At 34.1% G+C, this 25426-nt stretch overlaps 6 protein-coding genes across 6 annotated transcripts; 3 read left to right on the top strand and 3 right to left on the bottom strand.

The window, feature by feature from the left end:
* Window positions 1-3064: 3064 nt before the first annotated feature.
* RO3G_09726 (uncharacterized protein) lies at window positions 3065-4372 on the top strand (the record flags this gene model as incomplete). The annotated part of the gene is made up of 3 exons (XM_067664311.1): window positions 3065-3473; window positions 3522-3884; window positions 3945-4372. The coding sequence occupies 3 exons, from the start codon at window positions 3065-3067 to the stop codon at window positions 4370-4372; spliced, it is 1200 nt and encodes a 399-aa protein (XP_067520412.1).
* Window positions 4373-7188: 2816 nt separating this feature from the next.
* On the top strand, window positions 7189-7425 carry RO3G_09725 (uncharacterized protein; the record flags this gene model as incomplete). The annotated part of the gene is made up of 2 exons (XM_067664310.1): window positions 7189-7286; window positions 7365-7425. 2 exons carry the CDS (start codon window positions 7189-7191, stop codon window positions 7423-7425), a joined length of 159 nt encoding a protein of 52 aa, XP_067520411.1.
* Window positions 7426-9444: 2019 nt separating this feature from the next.
* RO3G_09724 (uncharacterized protein) lies at window positions 9445-10586 on the top strand (the record flags this gene model as incomplete). The annotated part of the gene is made up of 3 exons (XM_067664309.1): window positions 9445-9615; window positions 9667-10476; window positions 10524-10586. 3 exons carry the CDS (start codon window positions 9445-9447, stop codon window positions 10584-10586), a joined length of 1044 nt encoding a protein of 347 aa, XP_067520410.1.
* A 3076-nt stretch (window positions 10587-13662) lies between these two features.
* Window positions 13663-15206, bottom strand: RO3G_09723 (uncharacterized protein; the record flags this gene model as incomplete). The annotated part of the gene is made up of 5 exons (XM_067664308.1): window positions 13663-14054; window positions 14111-14561; window positions 14622-14726; window positions 14789-15003; window positions 15062-15206. The coding sequence occupies 5 exons, from the start codon at window positions 15204-15206 to the stop codon at window positions 13663-13665; spliced, it is 1308 nt and encodes a 435-aa protein (XP_067520409.1).
* A 2045-nt stretch (window positions 15207-17251) lies between these two features.
* On the bottom strand, window positions 17252-18199 carry RO3G_09722 (uncharacterized protein; the record flags this gene model as incomplete). Its single annotated transcript, XM_067664307.1, has 5 exons — window positions 17252-17321; window positions 17445-17711; window positions 17774-17893; window positions 17944-18059; window positions 18116-18199. The coding sequence occupies 5 exons, from the start codon at window positions 18197-18199 to the stop codon at window positions 17252-17254; spliced, it is 657 nt and encodes a 218-aa protein (XP_067520408.1).
* Window positions 18200-22546: 4347 nt separating this feature from the next.
* Window positions 22547-23835, bottom strand: RO3G_09721 (uncharacterized protein; the record flags this gene model as incomplete). The annotated part of the gene is made up of 3 exons (XM_067664306.1): window positions 22547-22660; window positions 22719-22986; window positions 23036-23835. 3 exons carry the CDS (start codon window positions 23833-23835, stop codon window positions 22547-22549), a joined length of 1182 nt encoding a protein of 393 aa, XP_067520407.1.
* Window positions 23836-25426: the final 1591 nt, after the last annotated feature.

The following is a 25426-nucleotide window of genomic DNA, read 5'->3' as shown; positions in this document are numbered from 1 at the left end:
TAAAAAAATCCTTGTATGAAATTGATTTCTAAGCAACAGGTTGAATGTGTAAAAGCTCAAAGGATAAACATCACTCAAAATTGATAAAAGCAATTCCCCAAAAGGACGTCACTTTTAGAATCCACTGTCTTCTCTTTGAAATTCAAACAATAGACATGATTTTAGGTGAGAAAAACAAGGGTATGTTTCACTTGATGCGTACCAGTGGATACTCTCCTTATCTAAATCTTTCCCCCAATTCTCTGCACAGACCTCATCCGATTGATTGAACAATCGATGGAATCCGTACGTGTTCGGAAGATGGCCTGCTGCTCATCTTTCAAGGCCTTACAGCCTTTGGAACAAAAGATTTGGTGTCCTATCCAAACCACTAGAGACTCTGATAGAACATTGGCATTCTTCCGTCGCATGTTCATTCATCCTGTCAGGACCAAACAAAGCATGAATGAACCTGGTTTCATGCTGTATTCATCATCTTGTCCGCAGCGCCCTTGGGACGGAGTCACCAAACAATGTTGATGCTAAATACGAATCACCGGATTTCTTTCTATCCAACAGTACGTTTTGATCAACAGGGAATTTAGGTGATATCCTATTGCGTATGCCAAGCTCGTATTACAAATAAAGGGCACATGTACCATTTGGACATGTAAATTGCTTACAACTTATGACAGCAGTAGTAAAGCATGATCCGTGTCATCTTACCATGTGCTCGAAATACATTCATGCTTACAACAAGCCTGGGAAAAGCATGCGTCAAAATCATGTCTCCCCCTCCCTCTCTCTTTTTAATTGGTGACATTCTTGATTGCCTCAGCATCATTTTTTAAGAATACTCATTTCCTTTTCTAGTGTCTTTTTTTTACAAAAGCCTTGTCAAGTCATGTTCATGGCTTACTAAAGCAGAACACATGCTTCACTATGACTCGATCGATTTCCAATGAATCATGATGCAAGTTGCTTGAATAAAACAAGTACTTTTAAAACATGAAACACCCATTTCAATTGAATAAAAAAAAGGGGGGGGGAGAGCGAGAAAGCAGTCTGCATTTTTTTTTTTTCCAAAGCTTTTTGCATACTATTTCATGAAACAAATGCAAAAGAAAATTGGCGCCCTTTTTTTTTTTACTTACAACGACTGCATATCAAAGGGAACATGCCCACGTTACTGCTACCTTGTGTGCTGCTTCTTGTATGCTATCTGTACAGTATGAGCGCTTTCCCAATATGTCTGATGAGGATGTGCACGGATATTGAATGTATGCAACTATTTTTTAAAACTTTAAGCTTCTCTTCTTTAAAAGTAAATCCTGTTGTCTATAAAAGTCATAAAGATGTAAAGCATGAAATCTTTCTTTTGAAATTAATGTATGACTGTTTAGCTTTAAAGCATATAAACTATTCATTGGCCAAGACAATAAACTATCTTTCTTTTAACAAATGATCTTCTAAAGAAAATCAAAGGGGGTTCTTTTTTTCTTGTTCTTGGAAACATAGCTTGTTGCTCCCCCTTTCTTTTTCCTATCTTCAAGGGGATTCCTTTACTCCTTCCCTTTTAAGCTCAAGTGGATCATCCTACGAGTACATAAAATGATGAACAAAAGTAAAGGATGCAGTGATATTTGTCAATAAATCATTTAATTTCTGTTCTGTATTTGTTTAAATAAACAACATCTTTATGAATCATACTCCGTTTAATAGTTTCTGATAATCAACTGTAAGAATTTAAGGGCTTTATATTATCAATAATGATGCGCGTGTAGTGTAACAAACGCAATGATCAACCAAACATGAAAAATAAAAGAAAAGCTTCATGTTGCATTGAATTTGTTATTACTGTCTTAGTCACACAATTGGTTTAAAAGTGATTTTGCTACCAAATTTATATAAATTAAATGATAAACAAAACATGAAATATATTTTATTTTCAAAAGAAAAAAGGAAACTTTTAATAACAACGTCACTTGTGTTCTTTATGAGGCTCATTTATTAAAATATCTTATTTCAGACCATTACGATCATTTGACAGTTATTTCCATTTATTTTTTTTTAAAAAAAAAAGAGAGAGAAAAATGGGCTCGGTCGCTGTCTTGCATGTTTGTTTTGAAAATGGAACGGAGTGCTTCGCAAATGTAGAACAACTTTAAAATTTCACAACAAAAAAAAACATTCTAGTTTTATCTTTGTGAATTACGCTATAATAAATATTAAAATAAAAGGGTGAAAAAGAGAAAGAGAGGGGAGGGGGGGGGGGGCTAAGGATGATCCAGAAAAGAAGAATTATAAATATGACTAAAAAGTATAAAGTTTGTGATTTTTGTATCACTTGAGTGCTCGCTTGACTTTCTATTTGTTTTTTCGTAGCATTTTGAGAAAATTCATTTTCTAAATAAAGATTTCTTTTTAATCATCTCCTAATAAAGCAATCAACGCTTTTTTTATGAACAGAGTCGCTTGAAACCTATTTCAAGGAGAATACACGGAGGGAACTAAACAGAAAGAGAAAAAGAGAAAAAGAGAGGATGAGAAAAAGAGAGAGAGAGAAATCGGAAAGAGTCATAAAAAAGTTTACAAAGGAGTCAAGGGGGAGGTCAGAGAAAAAAAAAAAAAAAAAAAAAAAAAAGAAAAAGAAAACGGGGCTAATAAAAAAGCGCCAACCAAAGGGGATGATCTGTTGGTTTAGGATAGGATAGGTTGAGTGGCAAAGTGAAATGATAAAAGTGAAATATTATTTTATAAAAAGAAGGGCAATTATGATGCTGTTTGCATAAACAAATAGATAGAGTATTTATTTAGATTAGTAGTGTAGTTAGTAGTCCCCCCCTCCCTTTTTCCTCCTTCTTTTTTCTCAAGCCAATCATATGGATCGCCACACAACTCAAAATGCCCTTTTGTTTGTTTGAACATCATTTTGGAAAAAGGTATTTCAATGGTGAATTTTTTGCTTTCTTTTTTTTTTATATTTCTTTTCTCTTTCTCCTTATTTAAACAGACCGTATCACTTTTTTAAGGTAGAGGCAATACAGAAGCATTTTTTATTTTATTTTGCTTATATTTATTTAGTATGGAAGGACTCTATCAAACCTTGCCTTATCCTTATTTATCTCAAACCTCAGCTCCAGAATATCCTTCTAGTTCAACTAACCACTCTGGTAGCCCTTCCGGAACGCCACTCATGATGTACAGACCCACATTAGAAAGACCTTTCCCATCCTTAGATGACCATTCTTCTCCTTCAAACACACTCAACTGGTCACCCTCTCACCCTTACCATCACCGCCACCATTATCATCATCATCACACACAGGCCTCTCTCAATTCACCCAATTACAGTTACTATGGTAACACAAATTCAGTTGTCATGGCATCGTCGTCACCAACACGTCCTAAAGTCAGCACAAATATTTGGGAAGACGAAGGCACACTCTGTTTCCAAGTGGATGCTAAAGGCATTTGTGTCGCGCGTCGACAAGGTAATGATGACCCACTCAAAGAATGATAGAGTATTAATTTGAACATAGATAATGATATGGTCAATGGTACTAAACTATTAAATGTCGTCGGAATGTCTCGCGGTAAACGCGATGGGATCCTGAAGAACGAAAAAGGCCGTGTGGTTGTGAAGGTAGGAGCCATGCACTTGAAAGGTGTTTGGATTCCTTTCCAAAGAGCAAGAGACCTAGCCACAAAGTTTAAAATCGTTGACTTGCTCTATCCCTTGTTTGCCGATGACCCCTCTGTCTTTTTGTGTAATAACACATTGACTTCGAATGACACAGACAAGTCCAAGCTGATGACATCAAATACCTTTCAACAACATCGTCCTTCTATGGATTACAGCTGGAATAAACCCTCAAATTACTTGCAACAGCATTATCCTCAAGGTACAAAGAAAAAAAAAAAAAAAAGAGAGAGATGTAAACGAGAAACTAACCCATCCTTAGTCATCCATCGAAACAGCATTCACGGTGATCTGTCTTCAACGAGCAGCCCTATACCTAAATTAATGACGCAAGCTTCAGAAGACAACAGTCATGACGTGTATGAGCAGCCTCCTTATGATTACAGTAGACCTTTTCAAAGCCGTAATAGCATCAGTAGTCTCTCAAGTCATCATTCTGCTTACCTCTATCATCCATCACATGAAACGCACCATCAAACTGAAGAAAAGCTCACAATGGAACCATTCTATTCTACTTCATTGAACGATAAAGAAAAGGAAGGACCCACCACCCCTTCATCATGGTATTCACCAGAGACACCAACAGCTGTTCTCTATCAGCAAAAGAAGCGTAAATCGTCATTGTCAAGTGATGAATCAAAGGTTTATGCTCGTACGACAAAGAAAGTGAAAGTTGTACAGGTCGAATAATTAAAACAAATCCTTATAAAGTCTGTCGTATACCCCCCAATCATCATCCTCTTACAACTCAATTCCGCACCCTTACTTTTTTTGTTCTTTTTTATATACGCGTATTATCTATTGAAATAAAACAACTGAATTTTCTAATGAAAAAAAAAAGGATGAACCATGTGCTTTTAATAATGATCCGCTTTGCTTTCCGATTTGTGTGCACAAAATATAAAAATCAACTCTTCCTTTTTTTTCCCTCCCCCTTTATTTGTATCATCCACCTCTATGCTGAGTTTTTTTTTTTTTTTTTTTTTTTTTTTTGCCAAGCTCTGTTTACAAGTACCAAGTGGCATGCATAAATGAAACAATCTTGGAGATATCGCAATGCTGCAGAATCTTTTTTATAAGCACAAGTGGTCACTGTCTGACCATTCATAGATTTTTACAACCCAGAGATCAAACACAAAGTTTCTTTGTGGCAGTGAAACAGTAGTTATTTTTTCTATTATCTTGAAGAAAACCGGTTCTTTTTTTAATCTTAAATGGGTTGGTCATCAGATTTACATCAACTCCCTAAGAAAGGGAAACAGTGTGACTATTCCCCCCTTTTTTTTCGTTTACTTTCATTGAACGCATTTCATGTACTTCATTACAAGTTGATCTAACTGCAAAACTGATAAATAGTCCACTATCCAACTTGGCGGTAGCTCATTATTATCTGTTATCTGCTTGTGTAAGGTCTCATGGTGACTACTTGTCTTTATGCTACGCGTCAAAAAGATTACTTCATATTTGCGTATACGCATGGATCTGTGGATGATGAATAACACCATCCGATCCATGTCATCATCACAAAAATTCTTGTCTGAAGCGATTCAGTACTACAGCAAGTATTGTATCTATTAATATGACTACAGCAAAGCAGGGATTCATGTTTTTTTTCAAACGAGTTGCACTGATGTTTTCAAAGGCAGTCAAACTACAATGTTGAAGAAACCATTCAACAGTACAGCGATCAACTAATGTAAGGGAGGGCATGCAGTTGAGCATCTTTAAATGAACTGCTCGAGTTTTTTTTTTGAAAACGATAAAGCTAAACGGTATTGAGAAGGATTTTAGCAATCATTTAATTGGTTGTTTCAGGAATTAAGAAGAAAAAAAAATGCATTTAATTTAATTTACTGAGCGAACCTAATAAGTAGGTTTTATACAATCTATTCATTTCTCACTTAAAATCAATCGAACAAAATCCGTTTTTCACTTATAACCCGAGCAAGCAGACATGAGATACAAGTAACACAATCTATTAAATGTGAATCAAAGTTAACAGAAACGCATGGCAATAATGGTAAAGTATCACAAAGAAAAGGACAAATAAGGTTTGTAACCTCAGCTATGAACAAAAATATATTTCTTTTTCCGTTTTGGAAATATACTATTTCGTTTGGCTTTCCGTAACTTTTGAGAAAAGCGCAGACCGAAACAAAAGGAAAATATCCGAGATGGTTTATGGAATCAAAAAAGTACCTACGGCCAAACTTGGTCATTTCTTCATAGTCATAGCCATTACACTGAAATTTATGAAAAATACACGGCTGAATCAATCCTTTTTTTTTAGACAACCAAAACGTTCTGATTGTCCATATAAAGGAAATTGAAAGCACATTTATCTTTCACACTAGAAATATAACGGTCATTGGCTTATTTTGTGTAAGTAACACGAACACTACAAGAATAGTAAAGATCTCTAGAACCTTTATAAAAGAAGCAGCCCGAGAAGATGGATTGCCCTAACGAGTGTCGTAGATATTAAAGAGGATTAATATACCGCATACATCTCACCAAAAGTAGAACAAAAAAAAAGATGTCGTTCTTGATGAACAAGACAGCTTTGCAATCATTATGCTGCACTTATACCGGCAAATACGAGCCTAATCGGACCGCTTGCTGCATGCTTACTACAGGCGTAGTTCAAAGGTTCGTTGCGAGTAATAGCCAATGATTCAATTGCTGGATCTCCGCCTTATGACGGGCCATTCGTCTGCTGTGAAGAACAAAATACAAAATGAATTGGAAACTTTAGAGCAATTTCAGCTCGAACAAGTCTGCAAAAACCATGGATGGGAAACATATACACTGGATAACTGATATCTATCACACTGGAAGTTTTTAACTTGATTTTTGGTTATCCTGTGATCCTTGAACCTTTCGTTCACTCATACTTTGCAATTACATTTAAAATGCAGATTTTATTAAATAAATTGATGAACTTGAAAAAAAAAAAGGACTATAATATCAATGATTAATAGGTTTCAATTTGAGCATCCAAATCAATTATTCTTATTAAATAGGCGAAAAAAAAATTATGATTTTGATTATGTGAATAGTATCTTATCTACAAAAAGGTTTTCTCTGGTCATCCTTTTCTTTTTCTATACGAGAAATCATACAACAAACAATAACCTAAAGTAAAAATTCAAAAGCGATTTCGATGGAAAAGACCAAATCATCCAATATTAAATCATGCTAGTCAAAGTATCAAGAGATTGAACGGTTGAACAGCTTGACAATAAGTAGCAAAAGCAAGCAAACAAACCTCTTAAACAACGCCTCGAACAAGACGAGAGCCAGCTTCAGCAATAGGTTAGGTCTGCTTATCACGAATAGAAATGATAGATGAACTAGTAGGGACTTGACAGATTTCAGTGGGATATCAAGCACTCGAAGAATAGGTTGCTGGTTGAGGTGCAGTGGGCCAATTGAGGAATAGAGTAGCTAAGCTTGTAAAAGCTGGCCGTGTCTACAAAATTCACAGGCATGTGACGAACAAAAGGATGGGCATGGACTGCAGAAATAATCAAACTGCCATTGACGCTTTTACCAGCCCGTTATTTCATAAGCATCAGAACAGAAGTGGGAGCAACAATTTCAAGTACAGATTACTACCTCCAGCTCAAAAAGGGACAGTGATGATAGAAATAAGAGGGTCGAAGCCATTGAGATTTTGAAGGCTACTGGGAGCATTCCTATCTATTCACCCAAAGGTTCTTGAGGGCCTTGCGTATGGATGAAATGCTCTTCAGATCGATCATAATCGTTAGAAAGGACAGTATTGACTACTTGTTGTTTAGACAAGGGTTAATCGAAGGAGTATTATTTGGGATATTCAGCTAAATCATGGAGGTCCATCGTGATGGAGAACTGAGACAAAACACTATTATTAACAGTAGCATAAAAGGCACACAACCCAAGGTAATCAAATCTCTTATTCTTTTCAGTACTAGCAAAAGGAAAAAAAAATTCTAGCACTGGAATTAAAAACTTTACCGTCAATTTTTCAACATCTTAATAGACTTTTCAAGGAATACTAAAATATGTTTAAACTTGAGGATAAGCCGGCTATGGTAAAGCTGCAAACTCACAATTACCCTTTTGAACTTGGGTCCTTGGAGAGTATATGATATGCAGACAACAAGATTGAAATTGGTTGGATCTTGAACATATTAAAAGCAGATATGAGTAATAGTGAACCCATTAGCAAGACTGTAAAGGAAAGGCATTTGCACTCTATTCAAGTAACTCATAGAAACAACAGAGTTGCCTTTGGGTCATTTATCGCTCAGATATTGAACAAAGATAAAGGCCGAGCGTATTCAGCAAAGGGCCAGAGATTTCAACTTGAATGTTATTCTCTACTGCTACTATTTCCTTTTTCTGTATGTTATATTTGGAACAGTTTATGATTGTTATAGTAATCAAAGGATGTCAAAGCAGACATGCTTCTGTCTCATACCCCTCAAGCTTATGCATGATTACTATTGATGACTGTTAGCATCTTGAAACGGGTTAGACTAGACGTCCTGAAAAAGCAGTTGATATGAAATGGTCTGATATCAATTATCTTGGGTTTGATAAGAATTTGGATTCGTCTAGAAAAATAGTGTTTTGTCTCAATTTGCTCCCCTTTTTCTAAAAAATTGAATTGTCTCGTTTTAAATTTCAAAATTTTAAAAACCATCTCATTTCTAGTAAATCACTGTATAACCGAAAGTGCGCGCGGAGTAAAAGAGAAAAGAAAGCAAGAGAGGGAGCGGGAGGGTATATTGAAGGAATCTGTAATAAATTTGGATTTTACTGTTTGTGTCTATGTCAATAATTGGGAGCCCAATAGAACAAGAGAGGATGTATTAACGTCAAAGATGACAGCCACAGATCATGTAACTCTCTTTTTATTTTCATATAAACATAGTACTACTGTAAATAATCAATAGAAAGTAAACTTATTGATAACTTTTTAAACTATCGATAGATCTCTAATCAAGTTCTTTGTCAGCATTACAAATACAGCTATTTTTTTTTTTTCTTAAAATCCGCTAAAAAGTATATTTAAAATCTGTTTTGGCTTATCCCGTTTTTTCTTCATTCCAAATAAATCTTACCAAAATATATTTATATATTTATTTAGAACAGAAAAAATTATGATCAAAGATCGTATTCACATTCAATAAAATCGGAGCGTAAATAAGCATTTATTTTTTAGTGGCACAATAAATTATCACGACACTTTTATTATGATTGTTTGAGAGAAAGTGAATACTTGTGAAGCATATCTTTAATAAACATGGAATTCATTCAGTCTGTTGATAGATGCTTTGTAGAGAAGAATATAAAAAATAAAAAAGAGGTCACATCCCTTCTTTCCTTTCTCTTTTTGGGTCTATTAGGTCTTGTGTGGCGCGGGATATAAAAAGCCACATTGCTCGGCTTGGCGTGGTTACAAAAACTGTAATTTGGTTTTGTGGCACATAAATTTTACTTGAAGGAAATAGTTTTTCCTCTTTTCTCCACTTTCTTTTTTATTTTATTTTTATTTTGTTTTATTTTTACCCTTTTTTTTCCCTTTCTTTTTCTATACCAAAAAATATATATAAATGACATCCAGTGAAATGAATAGAGAAGAGCAAGAATTAACGATTAAAGAATATGTGCCAACTAAACATAATACCCATCAAAATAACCCGACTACAGTAAATGATAATTCCACCTTTCCAAACATATTGAACAATGACAACACTGATCAAGATATCATAATGACAAGTAATACTATTGAACCTACTCCTACAATAAAAAAAGAAGAAGAAATGGATGATAATACGACAGATACAAAACCATACAGTTGTCCCAAGTGCAATCAAACATTTAGTAGACCTCACAATTTAAAATCTCACCTTACAACTCATTCTGAAGAACGACCCTATCAGGTAATAGTGATAAAATATGATAAAGGATGTGTGTTCATAAGCTTTAAATAGTGTGATGTATGTAACCATCATTTTAGAAGACAACATGATTTGAAGCGCCATCAAAAGTTACATACAGGAGAAAGACCTTATAAATGTAAAAACTGTACTCGTTCATTTGCTAGATTAGATGCATTGAATCGACATTGTAAAGCAGAAGGTGGTTCAGCTTGTACCCTTGTCAAACAGCAGCAAATGAAACAGCAAGAGCAAAAGATGACACGCATTCACCATGAGGCACCATATCATCATGAGCAGAAAAAGAGAAGATCTGAGTACGGCAGTGATTCAATAACAGAAAAAGCGGCTTCTATGACCATCACACCGCCTTCAGATACATCTCCACCTTCAACAGCTAATTCTTCGCCTGTAGCCAACCGGCCTGTCATTCCTCAATTACAAATCCCTCATCCAGCCTCTCACTTGTACCCAAAAAATGCGCATTTTATACCTCCCAATAACAATCAACCCACTCCTCCCAACCATCAATTCCTACCTTCACCTAATGTTATTTTGCCTAAAAACTTGACTCCTCCTGTTTATACATCACAAAAGGCCTTACCCATCACACCTTCATCCCCTCCACCTCCACCTGGTCAATATCAGCAGCAATCAAACAGTAAATCTCCGCTTTATGCCGGTTCACCATGGGCCTCACCGTATTCACCAAGGCCTACACTACCTCCACTACCAGCAAACTATGATATAGAAAGACTCATAAAAGAAAACGAAGGATTGAAAAAAGATATTAATCAGTTGAGATCAATGGCCCAAAAGGAAGCCACTAGTTTAAAATCGAAAATACATGATTTACAAGTTGAAGTAAGTTTATTATTATTGTATAAGAAAATAATTAATACTTTTAATAGAACAAAGTTTTGAGATCTTTAATTCATGGACCAGCAGCAGAAAGTACAAATAGTAATCAATAAATTATGAATTAATAAAAATTTTTCTCATTTTGGATTATGTAATGAGGTATTAGTGGAGGATGAGGGAAAAAAAAAACTTTTTTTAGCACTGTGGCTCTACAAATGTGTTGTACTTTATGAGTGTAACATTTATTATGAGGTCATTTTGCTTATCGAAATATCTCATTCTTTATCAACCATTATTTACTGAAATATCTTTGAATAGAAACAGTATCTAGACAGATCATCAAGAACAAGTTCAACCGTTCATTCGTTTCTTTTCTCCGTTCTTTATTTTTTGTGATACACAAAAGCCAAAAATAGTACAAAGATAGAAAGGCAAAAAAAGATGCTCCTTATACAAAAAGCGCATGTATATTTATATTTCCAGTGTGTATATGTGCAAATAAAAATATCGATTGAATCATAAAAGAAAAAAAAAATATTAAAGTTTTTAATCATTTCATTTCTTCTTAAACTGCAAGTGGCAAGTGCTATCATTATAGAACACAGGGACTTTGTAGTACAACAACAAGATTTTTTATCTTTTGTCAATAGTATCAAGTACAGAATTATGGCCTCAGGTTATAGTAAATATTTATGATACGATTTTCTTTCTGCAGGCATATTGGGCGTATATTCAAAAATGGTCAATACGCCTTACGTACATCCAAAACTTACCCTTAACCAATCACTTTTCGATGGCCCTTTTTTTTTTTTACATAGAAAAAGCTATTCCCTTTTTGGTTCTACTCAGTTCCTCATTTCCTACAAAAGATTAACCTGAACTCATTTTTTTTGTCGTGTGATGAACAGATTTGAACATATTAAAAATAAGGGAAATGGTTATTTCATACTTGACTTTACATGCGCCATATTCTTATCAAAGACAATAGATAGCCAAACGTCTAAAACTCAGCTCGGTAAAAAAGGGCAAAAGTACCCGCCCCTGGGGCGCATGGTAATCACATGGTGATATCCAGCCTCTTGTCCTTATACAAGCCATTTTCAGCAAAAAGAGCGCAAGGCGCATTTTCATAATCTTGTGCCTCTCCTCATTCGTTACAATATCAATGAACTCAGGCCGATTCTTTTTTTTTTTTTTATCGCTGTGGCTCTAGCGTGGGTCATACATTTTGCTTGAACAAATGAAGGTTGATAAATGTCCAATTGACAGTGTTTAATAAACCCTGTATTTATTTCTATTTCATATAAATTTAAGCTTATCGTTTGGGTTAATTGAGAAGCTACTGACCTTCTAAGATGAGGACAATGCAATCTATCGAAGGGTGTCATTATCTATTTTCCTCTTTCTTGTTGCTGTGTATACCTTCATTCTCCTATTGATAAAAAAAAGGGACTATTTGCTTAATACTTTGACAATATATTTCAAAACTAAAGAATCTATTTTTAATTATTGAAAAAAGTCAAATAACAATAAACCAACTACAACTAGATCACAATAGAGTCATTAGAGCTTTTGACCTTTTTTTTTTATCTTTGTAAAGATTGTTTAATAAAAGACAATGAATAAACAAAATGATGTCGAAAATCATGTCCTTTGGGTATCACACTACTATGAAACAGTCACTATAAGCCATAAATTGATGTCTATTTCAGATTGGTTTTGACATGATAGAACGACATATGTGCTTGTAGTATTACCAAAGAAAGAAAATAGGCGTTGATAGACATGAGAAGGATAAGTTTCAATGTGATATTAACATGATTCACTTTTTATAACGCTCATTATATGAAAAGTGCTATGATCATATTTTGTTTTAAACCCAAAATACTTTCTCGTTTAGTCGCTTTATAGAGCACTTCAAAAAAAAAAAGAGAGAGAGGGAGGGAGAAGGAGTATCTTTTAATCAAAAACTACAAGTCTATAGAACCAGATTCTTTTATTGTACAATGATGGTATTGTATTGACATCAATAAAAACTTGAATTTGCACTAAACCATCTAACCATGATAAATAGCCATCGTCACATTCTATATTTATGAACTATTTACAAACAAGTTCCAAAGACTTTTAAAACTGACTTTTGCTTTGAATGCAGAATTCAATAGAGACATAAAGATTTTGTTAGTAGAAACGCTTCCTTTCTAAACTTTGAAAACAAAAGATGTTGATGTTAACAAACATAAGGTTAATGGGTGTTCGATTGTATAAAAAGATTATTTTTCTTCCCGTTTACAAACGATATTGAATCAATTTGTTTATATGCAACATACGCACTTTATTTGTAGTTTTAGCATTCATCTGTCTAGTTAATGAATATTACGTTACCTTTCATTATATAAGAGAATAGCATTCCTACTGCTGCTATTGTCAAAAAAGGATCTCATTTGATTCATGAAGCATTCTTTTCATACAGCTATGAACTCTACGTTTGAATCCCTCTTTGGTGCCGTCACAAATGAATAAGAAAAGTGTAATAATTGTAACTCAGAATACCTATATCACCTGCTTACATATCACCAGTACAAATCATTTGCTGTATATTATCTCTTAAATCCTTCTGATCAAGTCATCTAACAGTTTAAGAGATGAACTTTAGTATAAATACAAGATAATACTTTAACAAAATAAAAGACATTCAGTTATCAATATATTCCTTTTCTATTTTCTTCTGACTTTAAATAATATTATTACAAAAAGTAATAATTTTGCACCTGAAATTTGCATGATCAATTATTTCATTATTGTAGAATGCTGAATAATGTTGTTATGTACGATAAGAAAAACTACTTAGAAAACGTTGTTTCTTCTCTTTACAGTTATCTCCCCCCCATTTTTTATAGAAATATGGCGGGGGTAATGAATACAATGGCGTTGTATATTTTATTTTCTTAATCAACTTGCATTCATTGTAATAGACTTGAAGCATTTTCCCTTGCTTCATAGTCAACAAGCAAATTTTGATCAAGTTTGTGATTGGAATTTATTAAATCAGGATTTTAAGGGTCTTAAAAGTCTAATTAAAAAAAAAGGAATATATTTTATTTCAAGAAGCAAATAGTACAATATATAAAATTTAAATTACAAGGAACTCTGCTTTTGGCCTATTAAATTATAACTGAACCAGCAGATTTAAGACGAAACCTTCGCATATTTTTTATACAACTTGCGAGTTTTTTTATCTTCTGCAATCGTGTTCATTGCTTTAGCAACACCTTCACCGTCAAAGTGGTCAAGACCAAATAGATCAGAGGCAGTATATTCAGTTTCAAACTTTACTTGTCCATCATTATTAGCTTTGTCCAAGTCAATGTAGTACTGCTTCCAATCAAGAATGGTACCAACAGGGTACTTGTCACCATGAACTTCGTAGTTGTATACACGAATAGCAGGGTTATGGACTGGAATAATAGAAGGTGCATTAAAAAGTCCAACAGCATTCTTGCTATCGACCTTATTATGCTTACCAGCGTGTACGATTTTATATTCGCCATCGTCTTTAACAATTGCATTCAAGTTATCATCTAATGGCATTTATATTAGATCAAAAGAAGACTGAGAATACGCATTTTATACTCACTGTTTGTATGACCAGTAAAATGGCCAGCGATAATATTGCTGTGCTTACCGAGTAGGCTGATGTATTTTGAGTAACAAGCCTTTTTATAAAGCTTTGATCCATCATCATCCACAGGAGGAACGTGTCCCATTAAATAAACTTGGTGCTTTTCATTCTTGCTAGCATATTGATCCAACGTACTTTCCAGCCATTTTAATTGAGCGGCACCAGCGCTACTAGCCTCATCACAATCAGAGGTATCATCATTTTTCTTGAAGAAATACATAGAGTTGATATTGATCACAGACAGTTTGTCTTGTATGACATCCTGAGCAAAGTAACCTCCAAAGGTAAATTCTTTAGTCAAATTGAGCTCGAGAGGCTTCCATATTGTTTCCAGTTTGGTAAAGATCTTGTCGTGCTTACCAACATCATTGTGATCAAGACCATCATTGTTTCCGATGGTTGGAACCTAATAAGAAGTGATGAGCTCTTTTTTTCTGTAGTCCAAAATTGAATATGTATAATTTACATAAGGGGTATGCTTGGTATTATAAGCAGATTTAAAATATTTCAAAACAGTTTGGTGGCCATTAAGAATATCATCATTACTTAAAGGTAAATTACTATCTCTGTCCTAGAAGTAATATTTTCTTCATATTGGTTCATGTTACACTAAGCAAATTAAGAAGCTCTTACATGTCGTGCCGTATCACCAGTATACAAAATAAAGTCAATATCTTGTACTTTGTCTTTTAAGAAATCAAACGCAGCTTTCACAAGAGGCAGGGGGCTGTCACAATCAGAACCGAGTGCACCATATTTGCCTGCTTCTTTGGATCGCTTCTTACCATGTCTGTGGCAGAGTGAGGAGGGATCAGCACCTTCGAGATAGTGAGGATCCAAATGAATGTCTATTGTGACAGTTTATTAAATCAAAGTGTTTAAGGAGAGCTTATCATTTGGACATACCTGTGATATGAAGGAATTTACCGTGCAATCCACTACTTCTTTTGACCAAAGCACGATTCGTGTTGAGAGGAACAGCATTAACAATGGAGGACTGTAACAATAAGATACAAGCAGATATACATGCAGCAGAATGAACCCAGATCATTTTGAGATAGAGGGTATGTGAAAAAGGAAAAAGGAAAAGGAAATCTGAAAAAAGGTTAGGAATTCATTTTGATGTATTGTAATCATTCGCTCCTTTTATAAGAGTTTAATCTTTTTGATGTGATTTGCCGAAGTCACGATTCGTGAAACAGACCTGTTCAATTAATTAAAGCAGGTCCTCTATTTTTTTTCTTTGTCCGCTGCTGCTGTAACGCTGCTTTGGATGGGATTGCAAGCAGATTTACTTTTTATACAATACAAATATACATTTAAATACCTTATATAGTCACAAACTAATCAGATATATATAGCATACACTATAACAATCTGTGATCTAGAAGTCTTAAAATATCGAGCATACCCTGAAAGAAAAAGGTGCTTTGCGTGTTGTTTCACTAGCAATGTATTATGGTATCACAATACTTATCATCTCATTTTCGTGAAAGGCACATTTATATAAATCTGCATAAACTCGGTAACCCAATAATTCATTGTATCCTTTTAATAAAGAAATAAGCAAACTGGTTCCGTTTACCATCTCTAAATATATTTATATGGCCATATTATCATTATTAAGTTCGGAAACAGAAGAATGAGTAAAAAAAAAAGGAGATGATCTGAGTTACTTGGTGGGACTGTATTATGCTTGGATCAAAAAGGCTGTCGTCTGCAATTTCACCTTCTCTGCAGTGATTGAAGTCTTTATTTTTACTAAAATTAGTTTTCAATGCTTTATACTATATACACCGTAACAAACTATCGGCATTATGCATTATTACAAAATGTTTTGCAAAATGAGCTCGAGTAATTAGGGTCCGTACGGTGTCTCTTAAATATGCTTACTATAAAAGGTTTATGAGTTACCGAATCGGTATAAATTATCTAATCTAGTACTTTTAACTGGGTTTTTAGCACTAATTATTAGCACTTTATTTTGCACAGTTGCTTTTTTTTATTGTAAACTTGAATTCAGTGTTTTTATATCAATTACCAATGGATACTATGTATCATTTACTTGAAATTATTCTGCACAAATGCTGAGAGAAAAAACTATCCATAATGGATTAAAAGCATTTCAGGGTTGACGCTAGATGAAGATGTAAGCTTAAACAACACTATTGCTACTAGTACTAATTTAGTAATAGTCAAACTACAGTCGTTTAAGGATTTTATGAAAAAAATACGGACTTTCAAAATAAGAATTGGGAACTAACAAAAAATTTCAATAACTGTTTGAAGAATATTTGCATTGGGATGTCATTAAAGTCGTTTATGAAACGATTTCTTGAGTACGGAATTATATTTTGAAGATGCTGGATGTGGACTTTATTTGTAGCATCAATAATTCTGTCTAGGAGTATTTCTGCATCTTCAAGTTCGTGACACTTCACTTTGCCTTTCACCGATGCCTAAAACTGTTCAATTGGATTGATTCTGGTGGATAAGAAGGAAGGTAAACGTACTTATAGTCTCGATTTATTTTATTGATAATTTTATCTATTTATTTTAAACAACTAGACCGGCGCGTTGTCCATAACCTGATAGAAGCCTTCTGTTTGATCGTGCTTGACCATAATACCCAAAGTCTCACTTAAGAATCTTAAATAAAGACCAGCAGTTGTGCCTTTTGGACCCTTCTTCTCTAGAAGCTGATTCGGGGGGATTTTTTCGTTTTTTACCACTCTTGATCTTTCTTGCTTTTGGCTGCTGCTTTGGTACACGAATACTTAAATTTACCACATGTATAGATAATATGGCACCAATAATGGTATGTGTAGGTGTTTTTATCGTGGGGATAATGGCATTAGCCATTTGCCCTCTGGGAGCTCATGCTCTGCTTGCTTTCATGTTGATATGGAAGTCAACTCTATCGATCAAAACGCAGTTTGTAAAGAAATCCATATCCGAATTACTCCCTACAACAACCCAATCGTAGTGTTTTTGGATTATGTCTGAGTTTGATCTTGCCTCGGACCAAAAAGTAGCTTTCTTAAAAGTGAGGTTACAATCGTCTCTCATAAACTCATCTAAGCTTGATTTCTTGGTTCACTTACTCTCAGCTGCAGTAGCCGATGGACTGTGCTTGGCAATGATGATAGATTGAAGCCACTTACGACTAGGTTGAACGATGCAAGCCTAATCATTCGGTATGTAGCTTCATATTTCAAATCCATGATGTAGGTTGAGCATTTGAACCCTAGAAAACAGAGCCTGAGACATTGTCTCTTAAGATTTTTACAATATAGTACACTCCTTACCCTCAACAAGGATACCACACACAACTGGACTTTCAACACCTATGTCGACAAGCTTTCCAAGCATGGTCTTCATTTGCCGTCCTAGCTTTACAAAGTCTGATACGGGACCATTATTTGATCCAGAGGGTCGCTTGAGCTCCAGAACAGCTAGATCTAATCGAGATGTCCAAGACTTTATATAAACGACCCAATCTGGCTTGTATTCGATCCTGCATTTTCTTTTTTGGCCCAGTAATGCGCCATTCGCCCTGACATGATATTCGTTAATGTATACATAGATTGTACATAAATTCAAGTCATATGTACTCACCAGTGCCTCTGAAAAATGTCAGCAGAACCAAAGACAGCTTCAATGATTGGGTCAACAAAGCTGTGCGCAAACGTGTCTTCAAGCTTGCTATCTTCAGCGCACTTAAGCAGCTTAGGCGTGCTTTAAACGAGTCAGAATATAAATTTAAGATTAGCTAGAAAACAACTTACATATTGTACAGAATATCGGCGATAAGATCTACCTCATTATCGCTTTTACAAGCTTTTGAGAGTAGATCAACACACCACATCTTCAAGTCACGCCACGACGGACTGCAGGCAAGCAGCTATGAGAAAAGTGTTCAGTTAATAGGCCAATCAGTTCACGTAATTTTAAACGTACATCCTCAGCTTGTTGGCACCACTGCATGCCGTTGGCAATAATAGGAGGAAGATGAAGGAAGAATGTCGCCTGTAAATCCTTCATCACGTCTTGATGTGTTTCAAAGATTAAATATCTTGTCATTGATTGTGTGAGATCATTTGACACAAAGTAAATGTAATCGAGTGACCTATAACGATGGAGTTAACAACATCAAAGATTCCCAAAATTTCCCATCGCATCCTCGCCTACAGCATTCGAATGTCAGAGAGTGATCTTTTCTGGGAGGCCAATCGAACTGACGTTTGCCGAAACTCAGCCAATCTTGCAGAGACGTCATTATTATTGACAATCCACTGTAGATGAACGTTAAAATCCGTCGATGATAAATAGAAATTCAGTACTTTACCTTTGCCTCATCGCCTTTCAGTGTACAGTCTTTGCAGTAATCCTTCAAGACATATTCATACTGACGCTTAGAGCAAACCTAACGGCCCCGATTAAATTAACTTTAATACCTCGAAATCAAAAAAGTTGTCACCCAACGGACTCTATTAGCGGCCCTATTAAAGTTAATAGGAATTATCAGACCTATTGTGAGATTGGGGTTTGTGATGTTTTATACTATAAAGTAGGCTTGTTATAAAGGGTTTTTGACTTGAGACCAAGATTTTGAATAGTGTTTGGTAATAGATTGAGTATAAGTTCGCTTGTAATAAGTGACCACAAGATCTTCTTAAGTAGATCAAACTGTTTGGAGTAAAGTAAAATAAAGAGATAAAATAAAAGGGATCACAATGAAGTGTGTGCTTCAAGGGACTTCTTGTTTTTGATAAGTAAAATAAAAGAAAAGCAAAGAAATTTACTTTGAGTGATATTTATTGTTTATGCGTATTTGTTTATATTTTTCTGGATTTGAACAAGTTAGATAAAAGTCAAATGTTGCCAAAGTTTGTTGCATTGCGTTACATCATTATCTTTCGTATAACGCTATGTGTAAATCATCTTAATAATGGATCTTTAACTTTCCCAGAATGCATTCAGTTGAGTTATCTATACATTGAGAATGCAAAAAGTCGATGGGTGATTGCATTTTTAGTTTAAATAAAGCTAAATTTTGCTATGATAAACATTGCAAAACAACTTCAACTACATCGCTGACTTTTCTGACATACGAAAATATTCATCAACGCAGTTAGCAAAGTAATCATGGGTTTTGAAGTGTACAGAGTGATATTCGTATTCATAAGCTACCTGGTGGGTGGTAGCTGTCATTTTCTGGTAAGATAAAAATCTAGCATTGCTAGTAGTTTGTACTTACACTGAAGAAAGCGGTAATCTTTAAGTTAAATGACTTTAATAATACCAATAAATACGCTTCGACGCATTCTGAAGCGGCAGCAAAAAGTTTTTTTGTCGTAGGTTGGTGATTACAAGAAGCCTTCTGCAATGGAGCGAAGATAATTCCCGATGAAATCCCGGTTGACAACTTTATGACCAGAAAGTGACCTGACATAGCGGGTTTCTTCGTCATATTCAAGATGAAAGCCTTTCAAAGCAAGAAGATACTAATTTGCTACGTTTTGGAACTGTTTAAATTTGCTGAATCGTTCTGCTATAGCTACGTAAGCATCGTCAGAGCTCATGTCAATTTTAAAAATATAGTGTAGAAGTTTTAATAGGGTCCGAGTTAATAGGGACCATAAAGTGACATCCTCACAAAAGGTACTAAATGTTTAGCTCCGACCTCTATCCTTGGGTTTGCTCTTAGAAAAAATACGCCATCAGCCAAGTGTATATCAGTTACACGGTTAATTCATTGGGCACCAGAAAAAAACTATATTTTTTAAACACCAATTTTATTAATGGAAGTCCAAAGTGAGCGCAGAGCGTCTATAGGTCTTTATTGCCCAGACCAGTTCAATGGTAGACAAAGTATGAGAAATTAAAAAAATTCCTTAAGAATCTCAAGGGTAAAAAAAAAAAGAGAGATTATGAAAAAGATTAAAGGATCAAAGCATTATTTTGTGGAGCCAACCTATAAAGGAGAGTCAGTATAACCATAGGAGAGAAAAGAAATGTTCCCGCAAAAAAGCACTTTGAAGCACAAAGCACTGCAATTTCATTGTACGACAAACGGTTATTTAAGATGGTTCACAATGACGCCCCTTTCACCTTCAATTTGAAATGGTCCAAGCTGTTATGTCCCATGATCGTGTGAGACTTTGATTTACATATTCTGGTCTTGAAATGTTAATAAAATAAAACTTTTATGGCGGCTGTAGGATTTTAATCTTTTATTAGTTTTGAATAGCAATGAATCTTTACGAAAATTTTTAGGCCATTGTTTCCTCATGTATTTCAATATATAAATTAAAAGCTTGGGCAATTGGTTTTTGAAATAATCGTTACAGTTCAAGCTCTTTTAGGTAGAGTTGGACTCGTTTTTATGAGTCCTTTTGAACTTTTGCTACTGTATATGCCAATATACCCCTCTGTCCTTTTCTTTTTTTGCCCTTGCTCCCATAAGGGATTTTTTAGCTTCTTTCACGTCTCATTTGATCTGGCTTGGGCAATTATGGTGTCCTGAGACACCGCGTGCTCATTTAAGTCATTAAATAAAAGTATTATTTAAACGTATATGCCAATATATAAAATGTTTTGATCACATTTATTTCCTTTCTATAAGCCATTAAACTGTTTTTATTAGGGTTGGATTTAGTGAAAGAGATGAAATTTAGTGCAAAAATGGGCCTACTATCATACTACGCCATATTTAAAAAAGAATATATTCAACATACAGGCCATCAACAAAAATAACTCTCCATAAATCACAAAAAAAATATATATTAAGCTTTATGGATGCTCTGAAATGTATTACATTACCCTAAACGCTAAATATCGAATTCACAATGTTGTTCATAAGCATGTTAATGCACATAGAAGAGGTTAAAAATGGAATAAAAAGTTGAGTTAGACGAAAAGAAATACAATCCTACATTTTTATGTAGTAAACTGAAATGATGCATCTAACGAAAGGAAATAAATAGTCACTCGCTATATAATAAATTCCAATAGACATAGAAAATACGATACAAAAGATATCTCAAACTCCACATAATAAGTTTTAAACAGAGTTTCAAGGACTGCTTTTAAGCAGGAGGAAAAAAAAAAAAAAAAAAAAAAAAAAAAAAAAAAAAAAAACGCGTTTTTCCTCGAGAAAGTATTAAATGATCAATGCATTGAAAATGTAAATATTCAATTTTATGTTTATGAAGATATTAGAGAACATCTGTTGTAATGTGATAGAGAACATAACAGATGTAATTAAGCAATACATTAATGGAAATTTTAAAGTTATAAGGGGAGAATGGGGTTTACGAAATGTCTAATATTTGTGCGAGGAACGATCAAAAAGAGCGATGCTGAGACAGATATTTGTAACATTAAATATTCGATTCACGTATGGTGTTACAGGCATCTCAAAAGAGAACGATCAAACTTGATATAAGAGCAAGTCGAATTGCCACTACATGAAAAAGAAGGGTTGAAAAATAAAAATGGTGTCAATGACGTGCGATGATGAAAGGAAAAGTTTGTAGATTTGAAATTTCTGTTTTGATTCAACAAAAGTCAACACGTAATGCTTGAAATTAACTCCAACTTGAGACAATAAAATATTGTCTACCTTCCTTCCTATTGATTTTTCCTTTTTGTGTTCATTCCACGCTCACACGCTCTTATGTCCAAGAAAATGACGGAAAATAAATCAAAAACTCCTTGGCTTACTAAAATCACGAGTTACTTCTCCCCGAGTTTTACAGAAAAATTAGATTTCTTTCCAAGTCTATGCTTCAACCATTGAACAAGAATAATGTGATAATAAAAAGTGAATCTGAGTGAATTGAATACTAAATTAATAATTTAACTATGTGTTTGTATAACAAAGCACGAGAGTCAAGTAAGCTGCCCCATTCACGACTTCATGGCAAATCATCTGATAGTTGGTCCGTCTCTCGGAAAAGAAAGCTAAAGAGATCTGTCCTACAATGGCGCTTGGCATCTTAAGAGCGATCATCAGCTTCAACAGAAACTATGGTTACGCACCTGACTACAGTAAAACAAAACTGTCTGACAACGATACATGCTCGATATAGTATTTTTTCGGTTTAGATTAAAAAAAAAAGTTGTTTGACCCTATTTTATTTTTTTGCATATGACATAATTTATTGTATCTTTCCAATCCAGCTGGAAATAAAAGTAGAACAAATAATAGTAATAAAAAAATGGAGGAAAAGATAAATAAACTGAAACGGTTGCATATTGTTGATAGGTTTCGTAATTTCTTTTTTCTTTAAAAAAAAAACATAAGATGGTATATTGTTTTCAAAGGTAAATCTTTTTTCTTTCTAAAAAGAAGGAGAAAAAAAAAGTTTTATCAAACTTCCAATTTTACATATCCACAATTCGTTGAACTTTGTTGCATTCTAACAAATGTTCTCCACGATATTTAATGAGGTATTCGCCGTTACCCTTCCATGTTACTGTTTTATTGACTGGGCAACCCTATATAAAGAAACACGTTTTTTTAATAATTTTCATATGTTTTAAATAATATAATTACCTTGTTGCTATTGGAGCATTTATAATACACACTTTTATTGCCTGTCTTTTTTTGAACTGTGTTACCATTATTCTTCCAAAAGTACCCATCCATGTAAGGGTATTCTCTTGTTTCGACAATCTTTGTGATGGCTTGCATCTCCCTTCTTCTACGTGGCTTTGGAGGGATTTTGTACCCTTGTGCCTGAATTCGGTGACGATCCATCATTGTGTTTTCTTCATCCATTGATTTATTATTGTTTAATGATGACATAACAGCTGAATGGTAGCTTTTGATCATGTTAATTTTAAAAAAGAGATGTTTACAATAAATTTTACCTATCCATATGAAGAAGTGAAGGTGTAGAAACAGAAGGTGTGGCGGATGTAGAGATAGGTGAAAATGTTTGGCTATCTAACTCATCTGAATCAGCTGTAAATGTGGAACCAAAATGTGAATCACGTCTGTGTTGCTGATGCTGGTGCTGGTGCTGGTGCTGATGTTGCTGTGGCTGCTGCTGCTGCTGCTGCTGCTGTTGTTGTTGTTGTTGTTGTTGCTGTGGTAATAAAGGAGTTGATAAAATAGCATCTAAGCTTGTGCGTCTCATTGATTGATATATTCGTCCATCAGTAGAAGAACTTTGGCTAACGGGTGGAGTAGGTTGAATAGCAAATGTATTGTTTAAAGGCGTTTGAAATAAACCAGCAATGTCCTGATGAGTGTCGTTATTACTATTATTGTAATTATTATTACTATTATTACTGTTTCCATTATTGCTTATCGTCATTTGTTGTTGCTGTTGAATTAATAAAAGGTCGAGTTCTTTTGCTTTTAATTTTGCTTCTTCTGCTCTTCTTTTGTCTTCCTCTAATTTGCTGGATAAAATTAATTTAAGTAATTCAGGTTGAGATTGATAGCTGTACATGATGTCTTGAAGATCCCCTGAGATAGGGTTATTAATTTGATCTGCTGCTTTTGTCGTGTTACTTAGTAGAGGTGATGGTGTATTATTACTGTTGTTATTGTTATTGTTATTACTGGTTTGTCTATAAAATGATTGAAACGGTACTTGTTCATGATGATATAAAGGAACCCCTTTTGTATTATCTTTGACTAAAGAACAATTAAAGTCTGACATTTGAATAAACAAAAAGGTAAAAAAAAAAAAAGAAGAAAAAAGGGTAAAAAACTTGAAAAAAAATGAACGTGAGTTAAATTACAGGGTTTCATATTCCCATAACTTCCCGTCTTGTATTTTCTCAGGGCTACTTCTCCGATGCCTTCAGGTTACATTCAGAGACATAATAAAGAGTATTCTTTTTTATATGTGATTTGTCAAAAAAAAAAAAAAGAATGAATAGAAAAAACAGATAATAAATGTTACAATATTCCAAAAAAAGGTAGTTTTAAGTTTTGTGTTTACACTAATTCTATTTTTTTTGTATGATTTCTGAATTAAAATACTATTTTAGTTTAAAAAAAAGAAGGGTCCCCATTCTGTCTTTGATTGATCTATGCTTACGAAATATAAAGGCAGGGCTCTGCCCCAGTGAGAAAAAACATACTAAATAATGGCGGAATAGTAATTTTATGATGTGGGGAAAACACGGACATTTTTTTATCCCGCGGAACTATCGATGGTCTAAGCTTTATGTCTTTGTGAATCATAGCCACCAACTGATGCACACCTGATTTGAACTTTTATTTTTTTCATAAACACATATACAAAGCATACATTTTGCTTGATTCAAGTCATACTAAAAGAAAGACACTGTAATTTCATGTGTAACAATTTTACGAATACAATAAACCTTATTGGCTTGGACATTATTCTCCACATAATTGGTCTCCACATATTTCGGAGCTACTGTATCCTAATTCTGTCATTAAAAAAAATCTTGATTTGTAGTTGGTGATTCCAGCTTTTGAATGAAATGAAGTATTATAACATCTTCTCAAGGTTTTATGGAATCATCTTAGTTAATAATTATCAGATGCTAAAAAAGCAAAGAATATAGATCAAATAATTGTAGCTTTAAGGTTTCATTCGTCAGTAATCAGAAAACCATTTCTCATCTTATTTAATTTTTATATAATAGTCGGTTTGACTTGATAGTTTCTATCTTTTGCTTTTATTAGCCTATCCTTAATACCAACTCTTTTACAATTTTACTAATAGCCTTTTTCTGTTCCCTATTTAGTTTGTAGTTCTTTTTTTTATATTGATTTTAATACATAAATCATCTTATGAGGATTTATTTATACTATTTTCAGGAATAAATGTCGCGTTTACTTGTCACTTTTCGTATATATTGTATTATAAAGTTTGTAAAAATGCGAATTTACTTTCTGAAAATGGTGTATATTGCATATAAAAAGATTGAGATACGCGGTTTAGTTTTTTTTATCTTTCTTTTGGATTTATTGCTGCTTTAATGTTGCCTTTATAATATACATGTACGGTACAAAATTTTTGGAAATATTGGCAATGCGTCAAATTATATTGAGAAATAATGTGCAACAGGACCTCCAATTTTATTATTATTGATTTTGTTGGACGCCGTTTTACGAAAGCTTTCAAATTACTAAAACCTAAGTGGACAGATATTCAAATCTTTACCATTCTAGTATGCTGTTAAAATGTTATTAGTAAAACAAATAATCCATTGGTATACCCTTAATACTCGTCTTTCAAAAACTATACATAGCTCTACCGTGTCATCCATGTA

Source organism: Rhizopus delemar, genomic scaffold, assembly GCF_000149305.1.
Source record: "Rhizopus delemar RA 99-880 supercont3.7 genomic scaffold, whole genome shotgun sequence".
Taxonomy (NCBI): Eukaryota; Fungi; Mucoromycota; class Mucoromycetes; order Mucorales; family Rhizopodaceae; genus Rhizopus; species Rhizopus delemar.
Note: the sequence above shows the minus strand (reverse complement) of the source record. Positions and strands in the feature narration are given on the sequence as shown.